Source organism: Chamaea fasciata, unplaced genomic scaffold, assembly GCF_029207755.1.
Source record: "Chamaea fasciata isolate MVZ Bird 193981 ecotype frontalis unplaced genomic scaffold, bChaFas1.0.hap1 SCAF_6, whole genome shotgun sequence".
In the NCBI taxonomy this organism is placed as follows: domain Eukaryota; kingdom Metazoa; phylum Chordata; class Aves; order Passeriformes; family Sylviidae; genus Chamaea; species Chamaea fasciata.
The window spans coordinates 22,537,137-22,553,128 of record NW_027094091.1 but is presented as its reverse complement, the minus strand read 5'-3'; the positions used below and the strand labels follow the sequence as shown (position 1 = coordinate 22,553,128).

Below are 15,992 nucleotides of genomic sequence, written 5' to 3'. Positions count from 1 at the left end.
TCAAAGTGCTTTAAAATGCTTTTACTCTTGGTGCACACATATACGTTCAATTACTAATACTGATAACAAAACTTGTCACAGTAAATGTGGAGATGATACACAGTAATCTCTTTTGTGGGTAAGTATTTAGCCTTTTTTTAACAGTCCTGACTATTTTACAATACTGTGTAAGTAAACATGTTAATGCACAACAGACATTTCTTTGGATTATTGAGAGTAAAACACACACTACAAACAATAATGCCACCCTGCAAAATGTGGAAGTGTGTGTTCAGAGACTGGTGTTAAAGAGAAAATGATATGAGGCAGGAATATGAAACCTACCATAACTATTCAGGAGGAATAAGACACCTCCAGGAATGGCCTTGTGGCTTGCCCACAGGGAATTCAATATAAATACACTTGGTATACTTAGTGATCTATACAAGCAGCAAGCCCAAGAACACAGCCTACTGCAAATATATTAAACAGTCCATATGCATACATTCAATTAATCTAATACTTCAGGCAGTTTATGCTGTGCTGAATCATTATACTGATGGGTTAAAATGACAGAGATCAGGAACCACAAAACAGAGCAAAACTAATTGAAAAGGTGAGCACATTAGGGGAGGATTTACAGGTACATATACAAAGTAATGAAATATAAGGAGTTGTCTCAGTTATTTACCTGCAAATTAAATTTTGACTTTTGAATAAAATCACTATCATAATACATTTTTCTTGTGAATTTTCTGATCATTGACGATTTGGTCAGGCTTACAGACTTACAGAAAAAAAGGGTAATCCTTTTTTTCTAGCTGTTGAGGCAACAGAGTAGAGTTATGAGTGTATGGGAAAAAGATTAACACCTTGTATGATTGAAGTTTTGTCAAAAGAAACAAAGTTCTGTTCTTTTAAAGAAAAATGAAATTTTGTTATTGAAATATGAGATTTATTCTGTGGTTGACTAGAAAAGGTAGAAACTTCTGCCAAGGTAGGGTCCAGGCATCATTTCTAGGCATTTTAACCTCAGGTTTAATGAAATCTGCATTTAAATGAAAATACTGACTCCCAGAGATCTATAGAAGTGGAGTAAATTAGAGAATACATTCATGTAAGTATCAAGAGAGGATTTCTGCAACTGCTTTTAATGCTAGAATGAGATGACAAGATCACATTTCTGAGTACAAAATAGGGGTTCTCACTGGAAGGGAAAGTGGTTTGAATAACCCAAGTATCGCTGCAGGTCCAATTCAGAATTTAAAAAAGCAAAACAATCAATTTAACATATTCACATACGGCAGTTCTGACTTGAAACTTCTACACAGAACAGAGCTTGAATGTCACCAGCAGGGACACGGAAAAACCACACTCACTCAGGTTGAGAGATGAGTAGAGAAAGAGAGGAAGTTTATTATGATTTGGGGTTTAAATAAGATTTGGAGTTTGATCAAGGATTGGGAGATGAGAGGAACACCTTTCTGACCCTAGTGGCCAGTTCAACAGTCCATCACAGACTGGTATGAAAACAATCTACTTGTTAATGTTACATTTGTGAGAGACTCCACTAGAAATATTTAAACAATCATCAGAAGGCTTGAAGAATCAGAGCAACACTTGAAAAGGACAGGTCTTCTGCAGTGGGAAACAGAACTTAATATTTAGTCATATCACAGTTGTGGGGTTTTTTTTGTTTTTTTTTGTTGGTTTGGTTTTTGTTTTTTTTCTTCTCCCAGCAGTGCAACTGGACTATGTAGCTGCACTATTATTTAGAACACTGGACTGTATACATGTTAGGAACAACTGCTGAACAAATGCCAAATAATAACATGAGGGTCCCAATCTACCAGAGGTATGACATCAGCAAATTTCTCCCTGTAATTTCCAGACTCAAGAGTCCTCCAAAAGAAATTAACAGAACTGTAATCCATTTACTATTTTTGCAAACATGTTCAGATCCATAAGGAGGTATACATGCTTCACAGTGGTAAGTGCTTTTCAGAGAGTGACTTGCATATGCTGACAGAGGATGTGAAGTCCAGAAGTAGTTTAATACAGGTAATTTTAAAAAGCACAAATTATACTGAGAGTAGTTTCGTAATGATTTCACAATGAATAGCCTTAGAGGAGGTATTCACACTTTTCTCTTAATTCAACTAATTTAGAAAAGAAAGTTCTTTCAAAGAAAGAAATGGGATGAAAATATAAAGTGACAATGCATCAAGGTGACACTGAGCTAGGATAAAAGAAAACAAAGGCAGACTTTCAGCCAACTGGCCTTTTCTTGTCTTATCTTTTTCCCACTGGTCACTGATAAAAATCAATTACTGCTATACACATGTGACTTGATATTTACTTGTCACTAAGTACTGACAAAATCTGGGTTTTTCAGCACATTTTTCTGTTCCTGCAGGAGGCTTCAAGGCTACTGATGTCTTTAATTTCAGTGGTCTGTATTAATCCAAAACTAGAAAGATCTACCTTGATGGCTTAACTTATTTTAAACAGTCTTCCACTGAGAACCAGTAAAATATGTGGCATACCTTAAAATCCCTACTTGTTGGAACTGCCACAAACTGCATCATCTAGATAGTTTTCTACGTCACCAAAGCAATTACTGTGTAAAATGATGACAGCTGCCAAACCTGGCAATTTATAGGTTTAGTATCTCCAAACCCATCTCATCTGACAGAATGAAGTGAAGCTGCTTCAGATCTGAAAGATAAAAGGGATACTTCCTAGGCAGCTCTTTGTTTGTGGCTGTCTAACAGCTGAAAACCGCCCTTGGAAACTCAGTATCGGCATTCACTGAAGTTGTGATACTGAAGAGTTCACCCTCTTTCAAACAAGCTTCCTAAACCCGTGAGTACATAAGGTTCCATTTGCCTTCTTTTCTTAAGTGCCATGTCTTTTGCATTTCCATCTTTCAGTGTCAACAGAAAGACAGACAATGGCTCTGCCCAAACTTCTGATTAAAGGATGTGGAGCAGGCTTTAAATACCCTCTGGGCAGAAATTTACACATATTTCCCTTTTCTTACATAAATGTACTGATCAGTGGGTTATTACCAAACAAAACAAGATTTTATTATGGATATAGCAGTTAACTGAATGTAATAAATACGAACATAATAAATGGCAGACATCTGAAATTGCAGTGGACACAAAATAAACACCTGCTATGAAAAACTTCATTAAATTAATTAAAGTATCCAAAATTCCTTTATGGAACTGCAAGCTGAAGGGGTGGCAATATAATACATTTCTTCCTAGTGGAGAATGGTCCTGTTTTCCTACTTGCTTCTTGACCTTGTAAACAAGTTTTTAGCTATAATTTCAGCACAGAAAAAGAAGATAAACACTTCTGGAACAATAGAGAATGCCATATTCAGAAAAATCATGACTATATGTGATGCTTTTATTTGTAGTAGACTCATAGCCTGAATTCTTCGAATAGATACAAAACCTCTCAGAATTTCATAGTAATGTATTCCTGTGCTTATTACCAAGACAGACACTAAACTCATGTCTCTTTTCTCTAAAAACATACATCATGCACCTCACAACACTCAATAAAAATAGAAACTGATAATTTTAAAAATACAGGAATTATTAAAAATACCAGGTTCAAAATAGAAAATCTGAATATGCTCTACATATTAGTGTGAATAATAATAATAATAATAATAATAATAATAATAATAATAATGAAAGATGTTCTTTCTTACCAGCTCTGTGACCACATACTATGAAAAACTCTTATCTTTCTTATAAAAAAATAAAGGAAAACAAAGCTGTCCAGTGTAAGTTAACCTTCTATTTTCTTACTTATCTTAGAATGCCAAGCCATTAAGCTAAGATCCATTTAATACATATTCTGCTGCTTATTAAGTCTCTAGACAAAATAATCCCTGGTGTTCTGAAATGATCCAGCCTACAGTCAACACTAAAGAAGTCAGAACTTGTATGGAGGTAGCAAAAAATATTACAGAAGTTTTTTCTTTTAACGTTGGCTACTACAAGTACATAAAGGCAGTCATCTTCTTGAATTTCTATAAAATTTAAATGAAATTTAAGATTTCCATATTTATCTTTCCCACTATGAAAAAAAATCAGTTTTCAGAGAGATACTTTGGATCTACTGAGATTAAGTAGTTATTGCTATGTTTCCCTGTGAAAACAAAACAGAGAAATAACTTATTATGCAAAAGGCAAAGCTTCTTTGTAAGTTGCTCCAACATTATAAAGTGAACAAGGAACAATCATAAGCCTCCCACCTCCTGCTACAAGCACGAAGTGTGCTTCTTTGGCTTTAACTTTCATGCATATTTAACACACAATATATCAATTACAGCAAGATGTTTCTCCCCAGAAGACAAGTCCAGAGCAAATAACAGGTAATAGCATATACCTCATGCACTACAGAAATAGTGCATACAGTAGCAGAAACTGGAGAATCAAAGCCAGTTCTCTAAATAAATGAGAAACAAGTGTGAACCACATTAAAGGACTTTTTAGTGTGTTTATCCTTTTATTTCGTTGCAAATAGAATCTTCCAGTCCTTACAAGATATTCATGGTTGCCCTCTGCACACTTCCTATACATTTTTAATTATTACATAAGCCATAGTTCAAATATGTATTGCAAAGGGGTTTCCTTGGCTCCATAAGGAATTAAATGATTCCCTTATTATAATCACTATTTTTTCCTGGTTAAACCACTCCGAAGTTTTTTGACCCTAAATTACTTGAGCATGTGCCCACTAGGGGTGTGTGTATTCCCTGTTTTCATCTGATTTATTCTTTTCACAGGGACAACTTAGTAACTAATTTGAATATTTCATAAAATGAAGTCTCTGAGAGCAATAGCAAGCTATGGTTTAAAAGCCTCCCTGATTCTCAAGTCAGTTTCCATCCCATCTCAAGTCATTCCCTCAGCTGAGTCAGCACAACAGTGTGGATAATACCTGAATAAAATCAGAAATCTGGCTTTTTAAAAGGAAAGTACCAACTCCAAACCAGCAACATCTTCCCATCTTTTTATTACTATTTCAGCATTGAGCTGTAGTTTCACCGTCGGAGTAGGAATGAGCGATGGAAAACAAGAATGCTTGATGGTGCTATTTCTGTTGTAAACCTCAACTTAGGAAACCACAGCTTTATTATAGCTAGGTTCCTATTCAAACTAGAGTTCCGTGCATTAAATACCATAATGTGCTTCAGTTACATATGCCTGTGTTTTGCAATCTTTGGTATTTTCCTAGCTTTTAAGTGGCCTACATATGATCTGTTGATTACACAGATGACAGAGAAGGTAATGTTTGAACTAATTTAGACATCTAATACTGGCAGTGTTCAGAAGTCTCCTATCAATGGACTCTTCTTACTATGGGAGCAAAAAAACCTTTATGTGGACAGAAAACCGTCCTTATTGTTAAATGTAACTCCAATAATTGCTACTACAAAGAAAAAACTAAATCTAAGAAAAAAATTTTACACCATTTTATGATAAAGAAATCTCTACAACTTATAATATTCTGGGAGTGCATTTGGGACTTCTGAGGGTTTAATTTTGTTATGCAAATATTGTAAGTATACTTGGAAACAAAAAGAACATGTTTTTTTTTTTTAATTCTGTATTGCATACAACAGACAAATTAACTTTTCATTTTCAAATAATTGTTAAAAAATACTTGTTTAAAGTATTCTAAATTGTTTAGGATGTTCTAACTTTTTTTAATAAAACATGGGACACAGTTTGAAGGTGCATTTGTAAACAATTGTGAAGATATTTCAAATTATAATAAACTTACCTGTGAGCTGGAATTCTACGATCACCAGCAACTAACACCACATCACATAGCTGATTGTGTCTAAGATAATTCTCCATCTTTTTAAAAGTTTGTTCAGCATGGTTGAGAGCCTGAAAAAATTCATCTGAGGTACAGGGCTCCATTGTTTGACAAGATGATAAGGTGTGACTGCTGTCAGAGGTTCTGCTGAAGACAATAACAGAAATCTTAGTTCACACAATATTCATGTGAAATTTTATCTACAAAGGGTAAAATAAAAACCACATGTGCTTTTAAAGTTTATACACATGATCTATTTTAATATATATTCCCTTGCTATTTGATTTTTCTTCATATTCATAATTTCCCTCCAAACTTAATCTAGACCCTCGTGAAAAAAGTACAAACATTTCAGCTTGTACTCTTCAACTAATAGATACACAGAGATGGGCCCAGCAATTGCATCTGTAGCACTGTCAGATGGTTAAGGAAGAACATCCATCAAGACTTTCCAAAGCGAAAAAGTAATGGAAGGATGGCAATAAGGAACCAAACAACCCCTGCCACTTATGTTTCACACTTAGCCTAAGGTGGCTGGAACAGAACTCAGGTAGTAACAGGGGAAAAAACCACAAAGAAACACATTGATAGACCACCACTCCTATTGCACTCCTTGTGTCCAATATGAGATCTACAACATCAGAAGTCAACAGAAATGAAAGCAAGGGTGGATAGGGAGAAAAATTATTCCCGTCTGTATACACAAACACAGAAGATTGGGAAAAAACAGGAATAGAGAAAATGAAAAAGGAATGCATGGACCTAGGAGATACAGGAAATTAATCCTAATTATGGACACTGGAAAGCACGTTTTCTTGCTCACAGCTCTTTAACTGACTACTACTTAGTTTTCAACAATCCAGGCAACTTATAAAATACTCTGGATCTACCATAACATTTGAAAGGATGTGGTTTCACAAGATCTGCATCCCAACCCCTGCTTCCACAAAACATATCATGAACTGAGCAGCATGCCTGGGGCTAAATCCACCACAAAAATTATCTTACTCCTTGGTATAGGATACTCATTTAAAGACATAGCTCCTCAAAACCAAAGTCTAAATTTCCATTAGAAGATTTTCTGTAAAGGGGAACTTTGTGGTTTGGTCTTGGTTTCTATGTTTTGGTTTTGGGGCTTTTTTTGCATGTACTGAGGCACCTAAAAAAGCCAAGCAGTTTGGTACTTAATTCAGAGCTAAATCTGATAATGGATCAGAAATGAGATACCTGCCTACTGATTTCCCTTGGGGGACTTTATGTTAAATGTTCTCGCTGAAGCTCTGGTTAGCCATTTATTTATTTGTCAACTTCTTCCCTGATCTCTGTAGCCCACAAGTCACTCCCTCTGCTCCACCACGGGCCCTCTAACAGGCTGGAACAAGTCTTCTTTGTGGCCACTTTGGAAACTGAATCAGGGGCTCATTCAAAGATGTAACCATGTAACCATGGACAACACTATGTTGGCCAGCTGGGTGGCATTCTCAAGGGAATGAGTGAGAAGTACTCAGTAAAAGCAACACTAAAAGCCCTGAAAAATAAAAATAGAAGTGGAAAGAGTAGGTGGCTGGTCAACACTCAAATACTTAGGAAATTATTCTGTACGTCTGTATCACAATTTAGCACATTCTCAAATGTGTTAATACATTGTGTTTTTTCTGGTTTGTTTGGTTGTTTGTTTGAACTATATTTTAACCCACATTCTTCAAAGTAACTCAATTAATATTAATAGTTTTTAAAAAATTGCACACTATCAGGATTTTATTTATATTACAACCTTACAAAGTGTTTTGCAGATAGAATGGAAAAAACAACAAAGGAAAAAGCTTTCTAAGCCAGCACCTGCTTGATCACAACTTCACTGGAGCTATTGCCAGCCTCAAAACTGCAGGTTTTCCACACAGAACTCATTCATCACTCTCGTTCAATAAGGAAAAATAATTGCAGTGGTGTCTGTTTTCCACTACCCACAATAAAGCATGTATTCAGGTCACAACAGAGTCAAGCCTAGTTCTCCCCCTCATCTAAAGATATTCAATCCCCTACCTGTCCTCTAGCTAGTCACTTACAAACTATTTTACTATTTTCCATAATGAAGGAACAGGAGAAGGAAAGAAAGACTAAGATTCAGTGGTCCATAAAAAGAATATGAAAGAGACAGTCTAATACTTCTGGTGTTTGCAAAAAAAAAAAAAAAAAAAAAAAAAAAAAAAAAAAAAAAGAGAGAGAGAGAGAGAGAGAGAGAGAGAGAGAGAGAGAAAGAAAAATAACACTTGAAAAGCTATTTGTACCTGTTACCCTGTGACTGGATATGAAAAATTTAAATGCCCCTCCTTCCACAAACTGTTTTATGAATCTTTTTCTAGTTCCATTTACCACAGAAATGACAAATGACAACCTGGGAGAATTCCTAAAGAACTTATACCCTCAAAGGTCAGTGAGTCTGAGGTGAAAGAAAAGACATATCAAAGGATTCTGTTGCTTGAAAACTCAGGGTGGGGAGACAGACTAAGATTGGAAGTTATAACATCCTAACTCCAAGACTGATCATACAGAGCAACGTTGCAGAGCTGCTACTACCTGGTACATTCAGACCTTGCCTTTAAATAATTACAGACATTTTACTAAACTGTTCAAAATCAGCACACAGCTGATGAATTTTTGAATCCTGCTTGTATTTCATGTTCAAATATCAATACACATTTTATATTATATTTTAATACATTTCCCGACTTCAATTTACAATAAAATAATTCCCATATTTTAATACCTGGATGAAATGAACCAGATATAACACTGCACACTAGGTACACTCTAGGTATTTTTAGCTTTATCTCCACCATGCCTTCAAGGTCTGTACATTGCTGCTAAGGCACCATGAAAAAAGAAAAACAAATCTAATGCTAATAGGCTTACACTTTCTATACCAGAGTCTGCACAGCTGTTAGTGAATTCTTAAAAGTGTACAAATCCAAAAGGATGATCATTGCCTCAGGGATGCAGGACAGTTAATAAACAGTAGCAATAGAGGAGATCTAGAAGATGAAAATCTGCAGAAGGATTCAAAACTCACTGTCCCAGTAAACAACCATTTGAGCTGATGCTGGTTACAAATGACACATAGGAGTATGATATGAACAGTATTACAGCTGACTAGCCCTGATTCTTGAATCTGAATGATCTATCTGCATCTCAAACCCAACCTTGGTCAAAGATCTGGTACTAAACTTGGAATTGAGCTCTGTAATAACATCAAATTAATTTGACAGCAGCTCTCCTCTAAATGAATCACATAATGATCTAAATTATGCCATAATGACAAAGACCTGATCTAAATGCTTTTCTCCTTCTGCTATATGACAAGGCAATGAGGAAGGACTGATACAAACAAAGCAGTAGAGCAGCTTCTGTTACTTCATAGTTTTAGGGCTTGTAAGTGGGCAGTAAGTTACAGAGGATCATAGAAGTAAGGTAACTCTGTAGCTTCTAGAAAAAGGTTTTTTAAAAGGACTTATTCATGCACACAATTTATTTGTAAAGGAAGTAACGGCTTTCATACAGGAAAAAAAGCTCTTTGAAAACTATGTAGACGAAAATGTTGGTATGGGTTTCTTCCTCGAGTCAACATATAAGAAACCATATTTTAGACTACAAAGAAAAAAATACTTAATTAAGTTCTTAATATCAGAAAAACTCCAGGTGTTAGGCAGAATTATGTAGTCTGTCCAAGAGCTTATACATTCTTAACAAATGAAGTGAATAAAACATGGTTTGAGTACAGTCTCCCCATAAGACAGAGATACAGATAACAATGCAAAGCAAGTTCCTGCATTGCCATTAGTTACATCTTAAATTGTACTGACACGGAACTCAAAATTTACCCCAATTATTTATTTTAAAGCGTGTAAGTAAACATTAGCATGAATTAGAACACAGTAACAGAAATACAAAAACCACTAGATGCTATACATGATTAAGCACATAATTTAAAAGGTATTTTCAATTTACTAAGTTCAAATCCTTCGTGCATTTTCTCTAGTATACAACTGTCTAAAAAAAACCATAAACAAACCAAGACTTTTAAAAACTCCTAAATAAATACCTGCAGTTCTCCAGTTCTACAACGCAATAAATTAGTTTTGCCATATGCACATTATTCTCTTACAATTAAGACCAAACGTTGTAGTATTTTCAATTTACACATTTATCATTTAAAATTGCAGTTTTTTTCCCTACAGTGATCCCCTTGCTGTGAAGAGAATATTCTAACTGGGGAAATGCTGCACGTAAAACTTTCCCATCACAAATATATGTTGCTGAAATGGAAGGTGATATTATACCTGTATCATATCCAATGACATAGCTATTTAAAAATTCACCTCTGAATGTCATTCAAAAAGGGGTCTCTTCAGAGGTATGTTACTTACAGCTACATAGTTGCTGCAGCATGGTGAGACTGCTGTTATGATGCAGCAGTAATATAGGATTTCCTTTCCCAGTAATTCTACTATTTTGACATGCGGTGATAAAAGCAAATACACTGTGTTCACTTCTAAGCAATCTTACTCTCCTTCTTTTCCTTGAATTTTTAAAGGTCATATACACAATAAACAGTTAGTATTTATATTATGGACTACTTTGCCTTTCCACTAAATTGATTCTTCTGCTAAAGAATGAAAAACACTAAACTGCTATAAGTAGATCGATCTGCCCTTAATAGCCTTTATTAAACAGTGTACCCTTTTAGGTAGCCACACTTTCTGAAATGCCACATCAGGGCAAAGCTATCTTAACAGCAAGAAAGCAAACATAAAATTTGCTGAAATGGTAAGCTATTATGCACTACATGAACTACAAAACAGGAAAATACTTGCAGTGAAGAATGACTGACATGCAGTAAATGAAATAAAAGAATTTAATTGATACTTTATAAGAAAGGTTATTAACTTGCCTAACTTACACCACCTGGTAAACAACATTCATTCAAGAACAAGTTTTACAGTTTCATCTTTAGTAACGATGTCTAAGAAAAGAACACCAAAACACCTTCACAGATGCAATATAAACATTTTTCTTCTTATGCCAGATGCACAGTTTAATACAACCAAATGGGTTACTGCAATCACTTTAAAGCACAAATTGACTGACTTTCAATAAATGTAAATTTTTTCATTGATTTATAGTGTAAGTATTTTTTACAGTTCATTCTCTGTCTTCTAAAGACACACATGGAAACATGAGGTCAGAATAAGAAGGTTACATTTTCATAATCTTCTCCTAACTGACATAACTAAACAACCAGTATAACTTCAAAATAATGTAGAAAGCATTCTGTAACATTACCGTAATGGGCAGTACCTTGTTCATAGCAGCATGTACCAGTGCACTGTTTAAAACATAAGTGCATCCATGTTCATGCTTTATCCCCACTGACTGCCTTTAGAAAGGTCCTAGTAAACACACAGAACCTGATTATACTTTATTTTCTGTTTCTAATTCACAATAGCTTCTAGGTTTCTAAAGCATTTTAGTTCAGAACAAAGACAAGCTTGTATATGCACGCTAACTACAAACAGGAAATGAAAACATGTTTCTCACAATAGGAAAGTAATAATTAACCTGCACGAGCTGCTGTCCAATTCATTTTCTTCTTCACTTGCTCTACCATCTGTTTCTTGTCTGTCAAGCCAACATGCACCTCCACAGTCTTCTGCAGAGAATTCAAATGCAGGGATTTCTGAGGTGGATGCCATTGGCCAAAGATGCGAGTTCTGGAAATCTTGTTGGCTGGACCTTCTGTAATCAACTGATGTTAAAGGTAAGTTACCTGAATCTAAAAACTTCGTGCCACCAGTTGTTACATTTTGTCCTCTATTCCAGAAGTCTCCCTGATGGTTTTCAATTGCAGAGTTAGGGGCTGATGCCTGATGACCAAACCACCTCCATCTGATTTTTAAAATCTGCTTCACGTCAAACTCTTTACGAGAACCAGACATTCTTAGTGAAAGCCAGCGATCGTCTAGGCAACAGGGTAAGAAGCAGCACACATAAAAGAAGATTTGTGCACCCAACCAAGACAAGAGAAACACATGCTCTGCCTGACTGTAGCAAGCAGATTTTCTACAGAAGGAGGGGGAAAAGCATTGCAATCACACAAAAAAGCCTTCTTTAACGGTTTGTCATTGGAATATAAACAAAAGGCAACAGACAGTGAAAAATGCTGACATAAAAGAGGAGGTGAAACAATCACCTTCATCAGGAAAAATGCTAATCACTTCATCCTAAAAGCTCCGAGGCTGTTTCTGATGCTGCCTCTGACCATTAGGTTTCAAAACCACTAAACAATATTCATTAAAGTCCTTTCAACAGCTAAATACCACCCCCTTTGCTTAAACCACAAATGACAGCAAACGCAATTCCTATACTGCGTGTTACAATCTGTTTCTTATTCTGTTAACTCTTTCTACTACAGAGGGGGAAAACTGCAAAAATCAAATCAAATTCCTTCTACACTGCTAAAAAATAAATGTACAGAGAAGAATTAAAACTAACCCAAAGATAAATGATTACGCTGAGCAGAAGCTGAACTGTAAATAATTCTTTTTCTCATTACAGGACATGAACTAACTTAAAAAGGACAAGAACAGCCTCGGAAGGCTCAAGGGACTAGCAGTGGAGGCTATAAAGCCTTTCATCTTGATGTGCTTTGATTAAAATCTAGGTCTGCAGTAACTGAAAATTTCTATCTGAAATGAGCAAATGGTTTCCATTCACTTATACATCACTAAAACAGAAAGCAAGAAAAAGCCAATTGGTCATTGCAAGACACCAGACAGATCCCTGCAAAATAAACAATATAAGACAACCATTCAAAAGGCTTCTTTCTAATCATACATTATCAGCAGTTTCCACATCATGTTAGAACTACTGTGATGGAACAGTGAAAAAGAGAGATGCATACTTTTGAGACAGAACTCCCTCTAGGAATTTACATAACATCTTAAAATATCCAGCAAAAGTTTCTACTCAAATGAGGAATAGAAAGCCTAAAGCACAAAATATAGAATGACCAATTTACAGTTCCCATGAAAACCAGCCTATTTCCTCTGACATACAAAGCTAGTTAGGTATAAAATGCTGAGATTAATTTCAGTCACATGCGAATTGTAATAACAATTTTAAAACAAAAAAGAGGCACTGGATTTTATCAGTCCTTGATACAGAGATCTGTGTTTTCAAACTTTACAACTTATTTAGTCTGTTCAACTCTCCAGGACACATATGCAACAAATTTACAAGAAGTGCTTCTTTACTACCCTACAGTTTTCATCAAAAGTGAAAGCCAGTCTCACTCAGATGAACATGATGAACTCCAAAATATGGAATCCTGTAATTAGGATATCTGCAGTACTCTTTAAAACAAGCTATATGTAGAGTCCACATGAAAACTTAAACAGTGCCAGATTCTACCACCCTAACCCCCACACTGTTTCAAACTCAGTGCCAGGAGAATATTATGCTATTTTCTGAGGAAACACAATGCTCCAAGTGCTAGTTTTAGCCTGGAAAGCTCACCCGTCATTGCCCAGAGTGCAGTTATTTATCTAAGTGCTTCTCACAAAGGCTAGCAAAAGCTCATTTCTACAGGAACTGCATTCCAGCTGTTTCCACAGAGATGCATTTCAGAGTGTGTGTTCTTTGCTGGCATCCTGGCCTACCAGAAGCCAAATACTGAGACCTTTGCAGCATATCCAGAAAAAAGCTGAAGATGCGTCAGATGCAAGATGATTAAGTAGGTAAATCTATAAAGCTCTTACCATCTTTCCTGGTGATTTAATTTAAACACAGAAATACAGGGAAATATTTAGGAAAGGATTAATGTTTTAGTATATTAGCATGAAAAATGTATGGATGCTTAACCAAAATGATATGCCATCAGCCCCCATTCACCTTGTACACATATAGCTAATTATAAACACTTAACTGTAGTGGTCAAATACCATCATTTGTGTAACTGCAAGCTGACTGAAACTGGAGTAAGGCTTAAGAAGTAAAAACAAAATGGCATCTTTTTATTTATCCTCTCCTCCTGTTTTGTATTGGTCCCGGGTGTTCATTGAGGGTGAAGAAATAGGATAAGCAACTAGTGCCTTTCACATTCATCAAACCACTAATATTTTAATTATCCATTCAACTATAAAAAAGTAAGCTTTAAATACCTTTATTTCTGCTGGTATGGTAAATACATTATACATCAGGAGTGACCTGGATTCTTACTCTTGTATAACAGACTCATTTAAAATTCAAGCTGTCCCAGTACAAGTCTACTAAGACAGTGGCAGATTTGCGATTCTAGTGCTTTTTCAGCACTTTTCATTGATTTACTGGCAGAAACAGCCCAATAACTGCCTTTTTTTTGGCTGTGAAGCTATGGGCTCAAACAGAGATTAGGAAACAAAATGTGCTGCAGTTTTAACAGACCGCACCACAAGAGTGTTTTCTATTCTCTTTCTCTTTTCTAGATGAAAGAAACTCTTGCTCCTCTACCCATTCTCAAAATTACAGTTCTAAGAGTGACTGCATAAATATCTAAAGTATTTCTCTGTTTCATAGGAACGTTTGTATTATAGATGACATGATAAGACAAGTGCCAGTTAATTCTTCAGTTTAAATTGACAGTATTCCTCAGAAACAATTGAGGGCCTCTTGTTCTGGACAATCTTCATTACTATGAAAAATGTGATATCTTCTATCACATCCCCAGCCAGGAGTTAAAAGACTCTTGAGAAGATCTCAAACAATGAACTGTTAGGACTTCCACTGACTAGGATCACTCAGACTTCATCGCTGACATCTCATCTGGTGATTGGAGCTCACAAATCCAAATGCCCACCCTCTATGGCCTCCCATCACACATCCTTCTAAGGCACTAACTCATTTCTGAGAAACCTGCTAAAACTCATCTTAGTCAAGCACAGTATACACAGACTTGGCAAGGATTCTGAAATATCTTTTCATCTAGTAAGGCAAAAGTTTGTATTTATTGAGAAAACAACAGCGCTTATATCCATTTTTTCTGACCTTGGGGCGCTGTTGCTGTTTCTATTTTGTGGTGAATCAAAATAACATTTCAAATATAAGTACACTGTCACATTTGAGAACATATTTCTGTTCGTATTAACAAGGTTGTGTAAGCTTACCGTGAAAACAAGTTTGAGAACTCCGATTTTTAATTGAACTGATTGATATATCTCCAAGTGGAACACCTGAACATTTAAGCACATAATTTCTCCCATATGAAGAGCTTCACAAAGCTATAAATCCTTGCAGTTAGCAGTGGGGGACAGTTTCCCAGATTCTGGCTTGTGAACAAAAATAAACATCTAAAAAATGTTGTATGTTAAATCTGTGTAAATAGGTAACACCAAGAACATAGCCTGACAGCTTTATAAATTGCCCTTTTCAAAATCTTCAGACACTTTATCTGCACAGAGATAAAAAGCATTTTTTTTACTAATCAAAAAATTTACTACACTGATATTCTCTGATACGATATACATTTATTCATACAAGAGTTAAAGATAGATTGCAATCCAGCATAAACTAGATAAATTTAAACTATTTTAGTCTTAAGATACTTCTACTGTATATTTTGAGGGAAGGCGTAATTCATATTTAGAGTGTATCACTGGGAAATACGGAAATATTATTATTTAAATAATAAGACCTAGTGCTTTTGTTCATTGTTATTTTTCCTTTTTCTTGCCAAAGGAAATCAATCAAGTTTTCAAATAAACAAACATGCATAAGGAATACTTTTTTCAGGCACTTTTGAGATTTAAATTTCAACACTACTTTTCATGGTAACATTTTTTCTGTCACTACTACGATTTGGCTCCAAAACCTTTCACCACTCAACCTCAAGGCAATTCAGATATAATATTTTTGAGGTATTTAATGTGTCAAATGAATTTTAAAAGGGGTCATAAAAGCTCAGTTACTCCTGAGAAGATGTTAATGATCCTTTCAAGTGCCAATTAAGAATGTAAATGTCAAAATAATTACTTAAGTCTTTGTTGTGACTACACGAGTTGTTTTCTGAAAAAATACTGATTAACAAAAGAATTAAATATAAAAAGATAAGTTTTAGATATAAGTAGACT

At 35.3% G+C, this 15,992-nt stretch overlaps 1 protein-coding gene across 5 annotated transcripts in view; it reads right to left on the bottom strand.

Annotated features, from left to right (window-relative positions):
* KLHL5 (kelch like family member 5) overlaps positions 1–15,992 on the bottom strand; it is a 51,025-nt gene that overhangs the window by 24,440 nt on the left and 10,593 nt on the right. For 2 of the 5 annotated variants that reach the window (XM_066185618.1, XM_066185620.1), the window contains exons 1-2: positions 11,449–11,825; positions 5,794–5,979 (exon numbers count right to left, since the gene is read on the bottom strand). In XM_066185618.1, the coding sequence (XP_066041715.1) occupies positions 5,794–5,979; positions 11,449–11,825 (563 nt within the window). Of the gene's footprint in view, positions 1–5,793; positions 5,980–11,448; positions 11,826–15,992 lie in introns of those variants that run through there. The other 3 variants (XM_066185619.1, XM_066185622.1, XM_066185623.1) reach the window with 3 other exon arrangements.